We start from the raw sequence: 16678 nt of genomic DNA, 5'->3' as shown, positions 1-16678 counted from the left end.
ATAACACGGATCAGTATGTGTAATACACATCACAACACATGTCAGTATGTATGGTACATAACACGGATCAGTAAGTGTAATACACATCACAACACATGTCAGTATGCATAGTACACAGCACAGCACAGCACAGCACTGTATTAATACACATCACAACACATGTCAGTATGTACAGTATACAGTACAGCATTCAATACATATCACAGATGTACAGTACAACACATAAAGTGACATGACATACAACAGCTCAAAGCCTTTAGCAATTTACTTCTTTCTTTCATGTTCTCTTTTTCTTTCTTTTTTTTTTTATCTCTAATTCTTTCTTGCTGTCCTTTCTTCTTATCAGTCTTTTAAAATTATACTATTTCCAGAAATGGTGTGTGATGAAAATATTGTGATAAAATTCAATTAAAAGAATCAGGCTTTTTCTTTTTGTGGCGAAATTTGCTTTGTGCAAGACTCTGGTGAATAATTGCCAGGTAAGACATAACGATGTGTGAGGTCTGATAGCATCAGAGTAATGCGAGTACACAGGCGAGTGTCGGGTATTGTTACAAACTTAATACGAGGCCTGTACTTGCAGGCTTTAAAATCATTCTGAGCAGGTCGTAAACTAATGTGTAACTTGATCCCATCTCTCTTGCTTTGCTTTTAAACGAGTCATCACAAGTTTCACAAAATGTGAATGCATTCTCACCTTCACATATCCTTCTGCTCTTCTGCCACATCTCCTCCACTTGCTATCGGTGTGTATGTGTGTCTGCTTTGTTGTTGTTGTTGTTGTTGTTGTTGTTGTTGTTTTAAACGGGATAAAAAAACTGCAAGAAAAAGAGTTTGTGTGTATTGTTGTTGCTGCTGCTGTTGCTTTTATTTTGGGGACAGGATTTTTTTTTTTTTAAAGTTGCAATAGAAAGTGTGTGTGTTTGTGTGTATGTGCGCGTGCGGTGTGTGTGTGTGTGCCCGTGTGTGTGTGTGTGTGTGTGAAGAGTGTCGATACAACAGCATAATTGTGTGTTTGTTTGCCTAATATTTTTTGCATTCAAGCCCTGCACACCTGTAGATTGTAGAATTGTTTTTTGTTTTTTGTTTTTTTGTTTTTTTTGTTTTGTTTTTTTTTTACCAGTCACCTGCTGTGTGTGCAAAAACTAAATTTCTCTTGTTTCTTTCTCACAACCTTATCGCTCTTCATTCTTCTGGGATCTCATCTGTGACCTGGTTTAAGCACAGCCCTCTCTCACCAAGGCTGTCAGATAAGCGAGCCCGGTGATAATCAGTCCTCATCCTCGTGCTTGCAACCCTCACAGGGCCCCGATGTCCAACATGTCAGAATGTTTGATTGACGTCCAAGTGCTGCTGATGTTTTCACAAAGATACTTGTGAAGGAGGCTGTTCTCTGCTCCACCATTTCTGCCGCCAGTCCAACTCTACGTTTGGTCGCGCGCTGAACACAATGCATTCACTGCTCACCTTCTCCGTCTTTGCTCTCTTCGCGTCTGCTGGTAAGTAAAGCTGTAACTTACTCCGCCCCCCCTCAGATGTCAAAAATATTACCAGCATGAACACTTACTAAATGTTATTGTATTCTGGCCTCAGTCGCCGTCGACCATGTTAAAACCAGTTAAAGTTTCCCTCACTGTGAAATTGAGTAGTAGTGGTGGTGGTGGTGGTGGTGCTGGTGCTGGTGATAACTGCAACTCTGTAGGTGATGACGGTACAAGAGAAGACGATGGAGATGATGGAATACGAAGACGAGCTGCACGTTAACATCAGTAAGTCATTTACCTTGATTTTGGTTTTCAGTCAGTGGCTTGTCCTGCAGGACTGGATGGCACTTCGACGCCGATACAGGATCCTGCTACGCGATTCCCACGGGCGCAGAAGGCAGCTGGGCGGAGGCCATGGTACGTTTTCTGTCCTGTCATGAAATCGGTATTTAAGTATCATCTCTGTCATCTACATGAACCAAAGATCGAGATCAGGACTTGCAAGGGAAAATAAACTCGGAAGGAAATAGCTACACCAAAATGGTGGAAGCCACTATTTCAGTACTAGAACTAGAGGACGGTAGCAATAAACGATTAAAACTGTAAAACTAAAGGGGTTAAAGATGGAATAAACAGAAAAAGACGATAGTGCTAGATCAAGGGAACACAAATTTACAAAATATGGAAATTTTCAGTACCGAAATGATAATGAAACAACACCATTTACAGATCGGGCCACCAAAGTAACCTCACGTCACTGCAACGCTTTCTCGCGTTACATCACAACCTTTCCCCACAAAGTCATTTCATCACATGAAAGCAAAATATCACTTCACAACGTAAAACACAGCGTCACCTCACAATGTAATGCACAGCGTCACCTCACAACGTAATGCACAACGTCACCTCACAAGGCATTGCACAGCGTCACGTCACAACGTAATGCACATCGTCACGTCACAACGTAATGCACAGCGTCACGTCACAACGTAGCCGCACAACGTAGCCCCATTTTGTAGCAGTTTCCAGCTTCATGTGAGGTGCTTGGACATAGCGACCATTTGCTTTCCTCTAGTAAGCACAGTTTTTAAAAAAACAAACAAAGGTGACTAGCTGACTGACTGTCATCAACAAAATATCTGTTTACGTTTTGTTGACTGCTTTTAAAATCCTCTAGTGTTGGGATGAGGTTGTTATTTGTGATGTTTACTTGTGTGCGTGTGCTGCAGGCGTACTGCGGGGCTCTGGGAGGAGAGCTTGCTATCGTGGAAAGCGCAGGCGAACACCGCTTCTTGGTGTCTCTGATCAACACCACAAAGGGTAAGCGACAGTTTCAGACTAGCACCCGATAAACTCCATGCTGAACACTGTCACAAAGTTAAACATTGTTGGTTGCTTGCTTTGGTGGGAAATAGTTTGCACCTACAGATGATTTCGCAGTTTATGGGGGAAAAGGGAGGAGGGAGGAAACCGGAGCATCTGAAGAAAAAAAAAAACCAAACATTCAGAATATCCCAAAACGAGATCTGTGTGGGACGAGGGGGATGTATGACGGGGGTGATGAGAGATGGGGGCGTATGGGTGGGTGGGGATGTGTGTGTGGGTGGGTGATCACCCGCGGGTAGGTGTATGTGTGTAGGGAGGTGGGATAGGTTAGGTGTGTCGGTGGGGCTGTGTGTGTGCGTGTGTGTTTTGGCGTAAAAAATCGCATATGAGTAAATATGTACAAATATCAGGTTGAGCATTTGCTCTTGTTAAAGCAATTAACATTTCAAATAATTTTGTTGTAGTTTTTAAATAACCCTAATATCTCAACTATTGGAAATTTCTCTTCTCTTGGTCAGCCCACCACCTTTACTGTCACAAAAAATTTTGAACTAGTTAAACTTCTCCTGAAAGTCAGGGGTTAAATCAAATGCTGTTGCCTTCGACCTTTGTAGTTTGGTGAGATCAGATCAAAATCTGTTCTGTCAGAATAATTCATCATCTCGTGAATGCTACATTTACCTCATCAAGTTGTAGATTAATATAATTTATCACAAATATTTTGAGAAAGTGCTTTAGTATAGTATTTTTCAAGAATTGTGATTGTGAAATGGGATTAGATGTTGACGAGTTCCATGTATGAAAGTGTCTGATGCTGTTGCTATTCACATCAACTACCTCAATCAACTCCAGCCTCATTACTTACATTTAATGACCGTTGACAGCTGCCTATCCCCATGACAAAGACTTCTGGATAGGAGCCGTTGACATTCTGGAGGAGGGTGTCTTCATCTGGGCCTACCGTCTGTCGGAGGTTGAGAACTTCTTCTGGGGCAGGGGGGAGCCCAACAATCAGAACGGAGGCCAAGGCTGCCTGCGAATGGAGTCGGAGCTCGCCTGGGCCTGGGGTGACGGAGACTGCACCTCCAAAGAGTATTTCATCTGCGAGCGAGAGTAAGTGTACTGCGACATTATAGGTCTCTGATGTCATCATCATCATCATCATCCACCCACCACCATCATCATCATCCATGCTCATTAACCGAAAATGAAAGTTAGATTCTCGTGAAAGTTTCTTAACTACAGTTCATGTGATGACTTTCCGTTGTCCATTCTACAAAAGGACAAAGTTCACAGTTATTCTGTGCGCCTAGTGATATGTTTCAAAGGAATTTATATCGATGTTTCAAGGGATTTCGAGCTTCGGGAGTAATAATTTTAGGTGGCATTTGAAATATAATTGAGCAAATATACTTATAATCTCCCCTTGTATTTAGTTTCGAAACAAAGAGTAGCGTTGTTATCATTGGGAGATAACCATTAGGTTATAACCGTTATAAACATTTTAAAGGTAACAGATATGATCTCCATTAAAAATAAATTTCAAAAAAAGGAGAAAGAGACAGCATCTCATAGTCTCTTAAAGGAGATTGTCCTATTGAAGTGCAATTAATTCCTTTTGAATTAAGGTCAAAAGACATGTTGTACATCATATAACCAACAACTGTGTGCACGGCAAATTTTGTCAGTCTCGATATAATTGCACTTTCATGAATTTTCTCTGCAGGGCTGAAGGCTAGTGAAGCCTGACCATTGCCAGAACTGGTCCAAGACACGAACGACAGAAAGTGTATCTGTACCCCGGATCACTGCTTACTGATGAATTTGACTGGACCGAGAATGAATGACGTCATACTAAATGCTTTTTTGTTTACATTTACTTAACAGAAAATATATTTAAAAGAAAATGTCAAAGACTGCATTGCTGAGTATGCACACATGAACAGAAATTACAAACTGTGCTTGAAGCGATGTATGGACATTTTATATATTTTTTATAACCTGTTCTGGCGTTGTTATTTTTATGAAAGTGTTTTCTGAAGTTAAAATTCTCTAATAAAATGTTTTAAAATTTATATTACTAAATTTATGTTGGTATCAACTATCCAGGTAACATATTACGAACACATGAGATTGAGGAATTTATTCCTATCCTCAGAAAATGCAGACAGTCTTTGGATGCTTTTATTCATTAGTGTTTAGATATGTTAGTGAACCACGTCAAAAGAAAAAAACTCAAAATTTTTACCATGGCAAGTTTGTGGGGTAAAGGTTTCAGTGCAGTTCCCCATTTTTGAACTACTGTAAGGGTCACCGAATATATTGAAGCGGATTTCAATTGAAAGTTTTGAAAATGTCTTAAATCTCCGATCTCGCAGGTCGACTTCGTGAAGAGACTGACGACTTAGGACCTATTTTCATGACCTTACATGCACACAAGCCAACGGACTGACCGGAGATGTTTAAAGTTCATCTGGAAAAAATAAGCTTGACGTCAAACCTTGATATGAAACCCACCCCTGGTATCATCTGTCGTTCGAAGTCGACAGGACAACAAGAACACACACACAAGAGCATTAGGTTTTATGCGGAATTAAAAGTAATGTCATCGGAAAAAGTATCGGTTTTCTTTTTTTCTATATCTTTCTCCCGTAACATTGCCTTCTCTGGCATCCGTCTCTAGAAGCCTAATTAAGTGTTCTCCCTATCTGTCTCTTTGTGTTTGCGATCAGCGGCCTTATTAGTGGGGCCCTGGGTGAGTGTCATGCGGGGCGGAGAGCCGTACGTGTAGAAAGAAGAATCTCCTATCGCGGGGCCCCCCTCAGGTGCGGGGGTCCAATCTCCACCCCCACAGACCGTCTATGGTGTGAGAGAGACGTATGTGTATGTGTGCACTGCGACAAGGAAGTATGCGCTAACCTCCTCATTCCCTCTTTATAGCGCGTGCTAGTGCGCTCGACAGTATGCGCCGCCGCGCGTATATATATATAACAATTTTGCAAAGTAAAAAAATCGTGAATCTTTGTGGTAAGAATGTATACATTTAACACGTAGTGTCATACGCAGTTTTGGCACTCGTGGACATATTGCAGTTATGTCATCACTATTATACTTGCGCAACACAACAGATTCATTCAGTTGTTTTAATTATGCCATACACACTATTCCTTTTATTATTAAATAACTTTTTGTTACATTTCGTGCGAAATGAAACCAGATACAAAGATTAAAACAAGCAAGAAATAAAAAGTAGTGTCTGGTTTGTCAAGTTTAGGGCGACGTTATATCCCACCCCGACGATGATAATGACCAACTTAATTTATTTGTTCCAGTCGGCAATTTGAACATAGGAAGGTCTCCCATCACGTGTGGACGTGATCAGGTCCAATGTTAATTAACCTTCAAATAATTCAACAAATTTTACATCACTAGAAAATCTGACAAATGTCAGTCATGCATGCAATATCGTGCTGTTCAGTCAATTACAACTGAAAACAGTCCATGGGCTGCAGTTTGTCCGTATGTTGATTAGAAAACCTCTTTTTCAAACATTAGCTAAAGCTGATACCAGATGATGCTTCAACTATTATTAAGTTTCAAACTAAAACCCAGTAAAGGGTCAACACATGTCCAGTCTAAAGACGGAAGTGAATTTCCTGTCAAGCTGATTCGAATCCTAATCAACTGCAGCCAACACCAATCTAAAACTATAAATGTGTCGTGCTGCGTGCTTTCAGCCGACAAACACCGGGCACTGTTAAAGTTTGATGAGATTTGTATTGGTTCAACATAATGCGGCAGGTCGCCAGGCCAACGCACAAAATAATATTTTAGTTGAGAAAGACCCGGATGTTGCCCTCGGGATAACTCTAATCACTACAATCACATTCCAATCAGCGAAGCTGACTGTCGATACTGTGATGTGTCTTTGCATTGATATATGCCTTGACAACAGTTGTTGCATGTGTACTTATAACAATGCAAGAATTTGTCTTATTCTGTAATTTTCCCTTCGTCTCGAGTGTGACGACGGTCGTAGAATAGATGGGGTTAATTCTATTTCCGCTGATCCCAACAACATGGCGGCGCTGTAGTTAACGACCTGTGCAGCTGAGGTAGACATTCATCATGTTGTGTCTGACATCTACGTCATAAATAAATGCATGTGCTATTTTATCATTCCCTAAGATAGTTGAAGAGTATTTTATTGCTGTTCAAAACAAAAACAAAAAACTCAATTTGAAAGATGTGTTGCTACACAAACAGTATTTCGACATCGAAAGTAGAATGAAAGGAGAACATTTCTTACAGATATTATTTACTTTCCTGTAGAGTATCTTGAGACAAAATAACAATGAAAAGACAACTAATACTGTCATAATTATGATGATGCTTGTCCGATGCTGTTGTAGCCCGGTGTTGTTAAAGTACAAGTAAAGCTGACAGCCTCAAGCCTTAATCACAGTTGGTTGGTTTTTTTACCCCCACCCAGCAGGATCAGTATATAGATTTCCGCCCGCTTTTCCGCTTCTGAAAGATGGCACTGTTTTGTGAAATCTGTAACGTTGGTGTCTCGTCTGGTGAGTTATAGACACCTATCATTTCTTTCTCTCTTTCCCGTTCACCCTCTCTTTCTTTCACTCTGTTGTTTTATCTTAAATTTGCTGCAAATTACACATTAAAAAAAAGTTTTCCACAAGCGATTAAAGACTACCTTTGGCAACCAAAACGAAACTTTGTAACCCATTATTTTGAGCATTTTTCAATTTTTTTGCATTTGAAAGTATTAGTTCTAGTGTTGATACAAACTGTAAGCTCAATAATTTTGCTGTCATTGTTGCATATTTTTCCCATATTCCTAACCCAGAAGCAACAAAATTTAGTAAAAAAAAGAAGTTCATCATTCTTTACTTCCTGAATTGAATATATGTTTGTTTGTGATAGAGATCAGCATGAGAGAATCGAATTTATGTTTTTGCAATAGAGATCAATATGAGAGATCATATAAAGGGTCGGCGCCACTTGCAAGCAGTGGCTGCCGTTGAACGACGACGTACTCAGGCACGATGCAGTCTGTATTGTCGTGACTTTTCTACTACCACTACAGAGGCTATGCTTCGCCAATACTTCTCCCAGTTTGGAGCCATCAGCCGAGTCATGCTTGCCACAGAAAAGGTCAGTGTATGATAATTATAAATGTTATAATAACCACTTTGTAGATTTGGAATAAAATAGTTTTTTGTTACTAGGTTTTATGTTACACAATCTGATAGACAAACACAATTTCGTATTCTGAAGTATGGAATTGTATTTTTAAAAATTATTGCAGAAAATGATACGTCACATATTGCATAGAGATTGAAATTGTCTTGTTAGCTGTAACCTATGGCATATTTCAAGCACGAATATACAGTATATTTGCTTGCTAATTTTGTAATAAGATTGTTTTCAAAATTAGTCTTTCTTTGGGCTGTCTTCGAGTAAAGCTAAAATAAGGTTTATCTTCCCAAGCATTTTATGACTATTTACACTGTGCAACTGTGGTACATACCTTCTTTTTTTCTTTTGTCTTTTTTTTCTGAGGCCTTTTGCATAGAGTGAAAATGTTAGTAAGTGTGTAAAATAAGACCAGGTGTACAAAGAAAGATAAGAAAGCATGCAAGCTGTAATAAGTCTGTTGAAGCCATAATAAGCCTTATTTCTGGGAAAGGATACTTGTGATCTTTTAGTTATAGACCGAGTTATTATTTGTGTTTTCTTTCTTTTCTCATTTTTTTCCCAGGGCCGATACTGTATCGTGCACTTTGATAATGAGTCTGCTGTGCAGAAAGCTCTTGCACATCCAGACCATCAGCTCGCTGGCAGCCAACTGACTGTACGACCTCGTCGACCCATCACCTCGATTGCGGGACACAGAATTCTTTCAGAAGTCCGCAGTAACTTGCAGAAGGCCAAGGCCGCTGTATCAGAGCAAGCAGAGGCTCAGAAAAAGGCAGAGCATGAGCACTTGATGCATATTTTGCTGCAAGAATATTCTGTCAGTATTTCTTGCTTTTTTTTTTTCTTTTCACTTGCATGGTTTTTTGCTCATGTTCGTGTTAGCAGATACAACATGCATGGATATACACTATCTTATGATCTTTTTCTGTAATTGTGGTATATAATTTGGTTTCATTTAAGGGCATTGAACTGTTGTTTTTTGATCTTTCCTTTTACAGAAAAATTGGAAAACAAAGTCATTAAGGATGTCTCCTACTGTAATGAAGATATTTTAACATGCTAAACTTTTTCTTCCTGTCATTCTTATTTTCTTTTCACTAAAGCAGGTGGTGGGACAGATGCAGTTGCTGTTTGATAGTGTCAGGTTATCTGAAGAAGATCTGAAAAATCGGACCGAACTGTGCCATTATCTACATGCTTGTCTTCTCCCCTTTTTCCCCAGTGAGTGGTTCTTCTCATAAGTGCATGTGTACATGTTTTAGTTACAAACAGTTTTGTTTTAAGCTTCAAGATAAGCACAACTTGTTAGCATATTTTTAAAATGTAATAAGTGAGCCTTTTCATAACTTCTTGTTTGTCGGCATTGTTTTCTTCTTCGTACTGTACCAGATGACATGACTATGTGGAGATCACCCTCTAGCTACCTCAAATCCAGCTGTCCAAACCTGTTTCAGTCAAATGAAAGCAGAACAGTAGTAAAGAAAACCAGTTCAGAACCTGTCACGCTAGTAAGCCCTCAACTCCAGTTTTTCGCCTGGCTTCACGCAGTTAAGACGTGTCAGCTTCGTACAATCTCTTGGATATACCAATGCGGCCTGTGAATTACGGTAATGGCTACATGCTAACATCTTCGCAGCAATGACTGCCTGTCATGTAAACGTCAATAGCATACTAATGAGTTCTAAACAGAGACCCGGTCTGCCGAGGCATGGGGTGCGGCCATCGCCTGCCATACAGTTTCTGCAGGTAATTCAAGAAGACAGAAACGACACTGCCAAACTGCGTTCCAAAAGATCCTGGATGGACACTACATTCATCAGCGAGACTGGATCGTCGTCCAGCTCTGTCTGCCTGGAGGACTGTCAGGCCTTGTCTTTAGGACTGGTATTATTTCCTCACTCACTAACAGAACTGGGCTTACAGTCCCTCGAGAGACAACAAGAAGAATTGGACTAGACATCACCAGCTTCACCTCCTCTAAGACACCCTGACACTCCCACATTAAAGTCCACAGGTCCCAGCGGGAGACTTTTTGGACCTCAGATCCTTGGGTCTATGCAGTGATCACCAAAGGATTGAGACTGTCATTCATAGACAGACCTTGCACGCGATCGCCAATGCCAGGAATAGTGTCTCTGTAAAGCGAAATTGCATTACTGCTCTAAAAGTATGCTATTCAGGAAGGGAGCGGACAGACCTGCTGGCCTTCTACTATATATTCCTGTTCACTAAGCCAGGAGGGCATTGAGACCCATTAGATCTCAGCAGCTTCAACACTTTGCTGCCCGCCTCACGGAACTCTAGGCCAGTAAGTGGCGGCTGCTGTAGCAGATTGCAGCCAGCATAGACATGACAGTCACCTTTGCACAGACTGAGGCGCCTGTCAGTGGCACACCTTCGGCATTGACATTCAAAGGCAGAGTTTGTCAGTGGTGATGAGGCCTGTTGAACTGGGCCTGACATCTCGGGTGTTTACCCAGATTATGGAAGCAGTTATTAACCTGAGCTGCATGAAGGCTCAGACTGCAGTCTCCACTTATCTGGACCTTTACTTATACACTGTCAAGACAGAGGATGAAGTCCAACCTGATTGTCCTTATTACCTGAATGACGTTGGGTGGTTCATTTACTCAGACGGGTCAGATATGGTGCCAAAGTAGGATTCATCCATTTGGGTTGAGATTCCTGACACAGATCATCAAGTCTCCTAATAGGGCACACTGAATACCTATCAAGTCAGTGGTCAGCCTGTTCTGTTTGGACAGCTGTTTATCCCGTAAGGGATTAAGACTTTTGGGCCTCTGGAATGTGGAACAGATGCACCACTCTCAGATGATCTTATTTGGCCATTCCTAAGGCAGCTTTCATTAACACAGTTAAGGCGGTTTCACAGCCTACAGCCCAGGCTGGATTTGGGGTGTGTTAATTTGTTGTTTCACCTAGTGTATTGCTAGGTTTGCTGCCAGGGTGGGTTACCATCACCTCCACCTTTATTTAGTCTCCACATAGTCATCTCATCTGGTACAGTACAAAAAAGAAATACCATTTTTTGTGGTAAAATTTCTTTCTTCAAGTACTTAGCAGATGACTTGACAGCTAACTACCTCCCACCTTCCCGCAGTGGGTTCCAAACTCATTCCATGCGAAAAACTGGAGTTGAGGGTGACATGACATGTTGGGATGGGAGTGGGGCTGAACTGATTCATGTCCTCCTGTTTTGTGGTCGTTTGACTGGAACAGGTTTGGACAGCTAGATTTGAGGTAGCTAGAGGGTGATCTCCACATAGTCATCCCATCTTCCAAAGAAAAACAATTTACCACTAAAAATGGTATTTTTTATGGATTCCTTCTAATTTGCAAGGATCGCAAATATAGTATCATTCTGTTTTGTCCCAGCCTGCACCATCCATCTGTTTGGATCATCGATTAATGGATATGGTATGAAAGGCTGTGACATGGATGTCTTCTTGGATTTTCATGATGATGAAATCAGTCTTGAAGATGAGGAAGACCTAAAGAAAAAGGTAGGAAACATGAAGGACATGGAGGATGGTGGGCAAACTGAATACTGTGAACATGTGTGTGTGTGTGTGAGAGAAAGAAAGAGACAGGGGATGGGTGTGTATTGTGGCATCTCCCCAATGTGGTAATTAACTGTGGTATCTGCCCAATGTTATGGAAATTTAAAATATCAAACAAACTTCATTAACAAAGAGTGGAGCCTGAATCCTCAGGTTAAAAAAAAAAAAATTTGGAAATGCTGCAGCTTATGCCGTAAACAAATTTGCTGGTTTTGGTTGGAAATTTTGTTGTTCTCTGCTTTGTTCACCAGTTAAAGCCAGTGGTGCTGCCTTTTGTTGGGGATATCAAGTCGATACCTACTACTTCTGGGCCCTTACTGCCATCCCACTTGCGAAACATGCCCTTGGTGGACCGTGTGCGGCTCTTGTCACGTGTCTTGACATACCATGCACAGTGCTGTGCAGATGTCACCACTATTCCCAGTACACGGTGTCCAATTACTCGCTTTTTGCACGTTCAGACTGGCATTAAGTGTGATGTGTCCATCAACAACAGGTAATAGGAAACTAACCAAGGAAGGATGCTACTTGCAACCCTGTCCTGACCATGAACATCTATAACATGTGTCTGTAATTTACTTTGTGCATGAGAAGTGTATGTTGTAGAAGTGAGCATATCTGTTGTATGCAAATATGGGTGCAGGGTTGTTGGTGATTTAGTCTATGTATGATTTATGTAAAGTGCTATGAGCAAATCTTTTCAAAGATACTATGTAAATCCTCATTGTTATTAATACTTTGATGAAACAAGAGATAAGGTATTGTAGACTGATCTCTCCAATGTTATATCTCTTGAGACAAACTGTTGTAATTAGCGTGGGGAGTTTTCCCCTGGATTTCCGTGGGCTCCTTCTCTCATCCTGTAATTAACTGTGGAAACTGTAAATATCCAGTCCATTGACCACATCACAGCAAAATTGGAAGTGTATACCTTTCAAATTGCATTTCTGATTACCTGTTTCTTGTAAAATGGACTGTAAACTGCATTTTAATGCCCTTATTCCCTTAAAATAGGTTTCTGTCAGACTGTTGATTGGTTTGTCTCAGGCTTGCTCTGAAGAATACGCAGCTTTTGCGCCTCTGCTCCCAAGACTATCGAGTACAGCTGCTGATGTGTGCTGTCCGCTACTGGGCCAAATGGCGGCAAGTTGCTGGTAATGTTGCTTCAGGGCCACGTCTGTCTAACTACTGCCTGACTCTTTTGGTAATGTTTTATCTGGCCAGAACTGATCCACCGGTTCTTCCCACAGTACACGAGCTGTCAGAAACAGCAGGTGAGTGTGTAGCTTTTCTTCTTTTGGAACCTTTTTGTTTTCTTTTTAAAAGAGTTTGCGATGGTTTAATTATGATGTAGGATCAAAACGTGTCTTTTAAAAGTGTCTGTGGCTGGGCACAAGTCTCAAAGGTAAATCTAGATGAGCATATATTTATTTGTATTGTGGAAATCATGTAGCAAAATGTAATTTTTACAGGGTAAAATATTTCCAAACAGTATGATCATCCTTGTGTTCACTAGAATAAAATAATATGGCATGTCACTACACATTATCAGTGATGTCCAGATTTTTCCATGCTCTTGAATAAGTGTGGTAGCCTTCTAAAGCTAATGACAGGAGAATAAGTGTAGCATCCTTATAAACCTTGACAGGAGAATAGGCTCTTCTATTGCAGCACCAGAAGAGCGTGCTTCATTGAGAGCTGGAACTGCTCTATCCCTTCATTGTTACCTCCCTCTACTAACACACAGACAGCTGGTGAGCCTACTTGTAATGTCTTTCCCTTTTGGATGCTGGGAGTTTTTAACCCAAAGAAGATTTTGACTTACTTTGTGACTCTTGCACTGATGGTGGCATGGACTTCCTTTTATTGAGGCTCAAGAGCCTAAATTGGAATTTCTGAGATTTTACTGTTGGCAAAAGTTTTTTATAAAATATAAAATTGACAGAAACTCAAAATCCATGCTAATGTGGTTGTGTACCTGTCCTATGTAGTTTGAATTGCCATTTTCAGGACTTCACACATGTTGGCAAAATTATGTAACTGCTCTTGTTCATACACATGTATATTTCTGCAGATCAGCTGCTTCAGGGATTCTTTGAGTTTTTTTCCCACATAGACTTCTCTTCAAGTGTGATCCTGACACGAACAGCCAGCACTATTCCACTGCATCAGTTTCTTGCTGAACGTGATTTAAACCCAATCATCAAGGATTTTAAGGTTTGTGCCCATAAATTTACTGCATTGTAGGTTTTTGTTTTCTTCTATTGAATTCAAATGAAAGATGGTAATTGTATGGGATGGAGAGCTTCTATCATGAAAGTAGGCTACAAGGCAGAAATTTTAAAAAAAATTTACACAAAATATGTATACAAATATAAATTGCCAAACAATAAAATATTTTATTGAAATACTGTATCCAATAGACTTCAAATGTTACTATTATCTTGTCATTTATGCTGTTAGAATACAAATCCATGTCAGATTGAGTAACTGCCAGCTACTGTCTCAACTAGAGCTCTTGACCAACTGGTTCATTGTCTATTTTTAAATATAATAAAATACTTGATTGGTTGACTATTTAAGCTCCGTAAGGGAAGTAATTTGTAGAAATTAATCCCTAAAGAAGCCATCAGTTTCTTTCCTTATGTATTAGTTTATGCATAACTTGATGTGAAGACTTTTGCTTCTCTGAGAGCAATGCATAAAGAGAAAGTTAATGTGTGGTGTCTTAACACAGACAAAAGATTATAGAGTTGAAAATTTGCTGCACAAAATAGATAAAGCAGAGTTTAAGACCTAAATAAAACTTCAGAAATAACCAATAGGCCTGTTTTTTTTAACATAGGGTGTTTTCATGCATTCTAGAATAACAAGCTCTGTCTAAACCTTGTGTTATGAATGAATTAACAAATGGACAAGGTCACGCACTGTCCAAATAAAATTTACCAGCTTGTGTAAAAATGAATTCACAAGTTTCTAAGCCACTTAAATGTATCTAGAGTTCAAGAAGAAAGTTCAGTTTTGGTCAATTATGCAAGAAAAATGTGTATCATTTTTTTTAAGAATTACAGGAATGCTGCTTCCAGTAACAGTATGAAATTGTCACAGTTGCTGCCTGAATCACAGATCACATCCCTCTGGTCAATACCAAAATGCAAAATTGTAAACAAGGACATCAGAGTCAGAAAATTATTAAGAAGTTGAAGATTTTTGCTTAAATCATCATCTAAGATATTTGACTTACAACTGTTTGCTAACAGGTTAAAGCCATGGCTGTCCAAGATCCTTTTGTGTTGAGTCACAACATTGCACTCAATGTTAATGGTCGCACAAAAGATTTGCTGACTGCTGAGATACAAATGGCATCATCAAAGGTTTTTTTTTTAACTTTTTGTTTTTACTTTTTTTTAACATGCCTGTTTTGTTCACTGGTTTGCATGATAGAAACAAACCTTCATTTTGAACAACTGTGGGCAATCACTTTCTTATATGAATCCAAGAACTTGCTCATGCTTTGTTTTATCCAATTTATAAAACCTTCCAGAATGTCAAACTGAGATTACTATACAGATACATTAATTTACTAAAATTTGATTTATTAAAATGTGGTAATCCCAAAAGAAAAAATGTTGTGTTTTGCATGATATGTCTTTTTTAAATTTTGGGAAACCTCTTCAACAGACTGCTGGCTGGGGTTTCTCAGATCACTGGAAGAATGTGGCGTCATCATCCTTTGCAGGATGGGGTCTTCCTTGTCTTTTCTCTAGTCTTGGCTGCCAGATTTCAAGCCATGATTTGGCCTTGTCCATACCACTTACTGGTGAGAAAAATCTTACAAGTCTAGACTTGATTGTTTGTAACTAAATTTCTGAAGATCATAATTTTAATGATTTCAGTCTACTCACCTGCATTCAATATTTTTCTCTTCTTGCATACTTTCTTAAGAATTTGCTGACGAAGAGTTTTTTGTTTTAAAATAATCAATTTTCGTTAGGAAACTGGTACAGCTGATGAACTATAGTGATAAGTATATAGCCATTTCTCCTAATAAGTAAAGATACATGAAAATATTGTTTTCATGGTGATCTTGGAATTCACACTGATGCTATCAAAAATTTAGCCTGGTAACTTTGTCTCTCATGTTCATTAGCACTTCCAAACCCACAGGTGACCTTAAGCCTAGTAACGTAGTCTCTTCTGTTCACAGGAACTACCAAACCTAAAGAATTGACCTGCAGTCTGTCCCTTGACCTTTCTGTGGTCAACCATCATGTCCTGTCAGCACTGCATGTTGGTGGAGATTACCGCAGAGTTTGGTACAGGTGCGTGCAGAAACTTCTGTGCCAGACATTGCGCGATATATTCCTGTTCACACTGTATAAAGAGAATGGTGAGGTAATTGGAGATGACTGGGATTCTAGTGATGAGGAAGGGAATTCCCAAAGTAGTTCAGAACAGATTTTCAGTGAGAAAGACCTGAGTGAGCCAGGGGATGATGAGCCAAAGGTGCAATGCCAAGGGTGCAGAGAGAAAGCATTACCAGAAAATGTACCTTTCTCTGACCCTAAGTCACCGCAGGCCTTATCTTCTGCAGAAGCAAGTTTACCCTACTCAACACACACCCTGTGGACTCCTGGCTCCACCTCCCCTGTTGTTACTTCACGGCCACCACACTCTGCTGCCATCAAGTCCCGGCACTCACCGAAGTACAAAATAAAGCGACAGACCTCTGACTCTGGGTCAGCTTTTGCTGGTAAAAAACGTGTCCGAAATGAGATTCGGCACCATAGATCTGGCAGACACAGTAAAATGGAGAGTGGAATATCCAATGGTCACAAGACCTGTGGTGGGACCTTTCCTGAAAGAGCCTTATTCCCATCAATCCTAGAACAAGTAGGCAGCCAACAGTCCCTAATGGCTTTTGCAAACTCCTCGCAAGCTTTAGGCTTTCTTACGATTCCTGAAAAGTTCAACCGAGAGTCAGTCAGCACAGCAGGTGAGAGTCCCCAAGGGATTGCTTTACAAAACATCCAACCAGATGAGGTCAGATGTGGTCATATTTCATCA

The 16678-nt window shown here is 40.1% G+C and overlaps 2 protein-coding genes and 1 long non-coding RNA gene across 6 annotated transcripts in view; all 3 read left to right on the top strand.

Moving 5' to 3' along the window:
• The window catches only part of LOC112557938, a 177145-nt gene that overhangs the window by 111101 nt on the left and 49366 nt on the right, over window positions 1-16678 (top strand). The window lies entirely within an intron of this gene.
• Window positions 1341-5167, top strand: LOC112557933 (perlucin-like). The gene is made up of 5 exons (XM_025228092.1): window positions 1341-1499; window positions 1801-1901; window positions 2714-2804; window positions 3695-3923; window positions 4537-5167. The coding sequence occupies exons 1-5, from the start codon at window positions 1451-1453 to the stop codon at window positions 4547-4549; spliced, it is 483 nt and encodes a 160-aa protein (XP_025083877.1). The 5' UTR covers window positions 1341-1450; the 3' UTR covers window positions 4550-5167.
• On the top strand, window positions 6650-14985 carry LOC112557920 (speckle targeted PIP5K1A-regulated poly(A) polymerase-like). Of its 4 annotated transcripts, none has more exons than XM_025228070.1 (11): window positions 6650-6925; window positions 7306-7390; window positions 7795-7985; window positions 8593-8847; window positions 9134-9251; window positions 11427-11554; window positions 11863-12107; window positions 12659-12885; window positions 13283-13365; window positions 13686-13828; window positions 14872-14985. In XM_025228070.1, the coding sequence occupies exons 2-10, from the start codon at window positions 7348-7350 to the stop codon at window positions 13725-13727; spliced, it is 1332 nt and encodes a 443-aa protein (XP_025083855.1). In that variant the 5' UTR covers window positions 6650-6925; window positions 7306-7347; the 3' UTR covers window positions 13728-13828; window positions 14872-14985. The 4 variants fall into 4 exon arrangements, with proteins under 4 accessions (XP_025083855.1, XP_025083854.1, XP_025083856.1 ...); XM_025228069.1 differs by having other exon boundaries at window positions 7303-7390; XM_025228071.1 differs by having other exon boundaries at window positions 7223-7390.

The sequence above is a fragment of the Pomacea canaliculata genome, linkage group LG2 (genome assembly GCF_003073045.1).
Source record: "Pomacea canaliculata isolate SZHN2017 linkage group LG2, ASM307304v1, whole genome shotgun sequence".
Lineage (NCBI taxonomy): Eukaryota > Metazoa > Mollusca > Gastropoda > Architaenioglossa > Ampullariidae > Pomacea > Pomacea canaliculata.
The sequence above is the reverse complement of the archived record's forward strand: the minus strand, read 5'-3'. Positions and strand labels throughout refer to the sequence as shown.

What these genes read in the sequence shown, in the direction of transcription:
- LOC112557933 (XM_025228092.1), top strand. Translation starts at nt 1,451, where the DNA reads ATGCATTCACTGCTCACCTTCTCCGTCTTTGCTCTCTTCGCGTCTGCT. An exon ending in GCAGCTGGGCGGAGGCCATG is followed by an intron (nt 1,902 to 2,713) that starts GTACGTTTTCTG and finishes CGTGTGCTGCAG; the next exon opens with GCGTACTGCGGGGCTCTGGG. An exon ending in TCTGATCAACACCACAAAGG is followed by an intron (nt 2,805 to 3,694) that starts GTAAGCGACAGT and finishes GACCGTTGACAG; the next exon opens with CTGCCTATCCCCATGACAAA.
- LOC112557920 (XM_025228070.1), top strand. Translation starts at nt 7,348, where the DNA reads ATGGCACTGTTTTGTGAAATCTGTAACGTTGGTGTCTCGTCTG. An exon ending in GATGTGTCCATCAACAACAG is followed by an intron (nt 12,108 to 12,658) that starts GTAATAGGAAAC and finishes GGTTTGTCTCAG; the next exon opens with GCTTGCTCTGAAGAATACGC. An exon ending in CGAGCTGTCAGAAACAGCAG is followed by an intron (nt 12,886 to 13,282) that starts GTGAGTGTGTAG and finishes CTTCTATTGCAG; the next exon opens with CACCAGAAGAGCGTGCTTCA.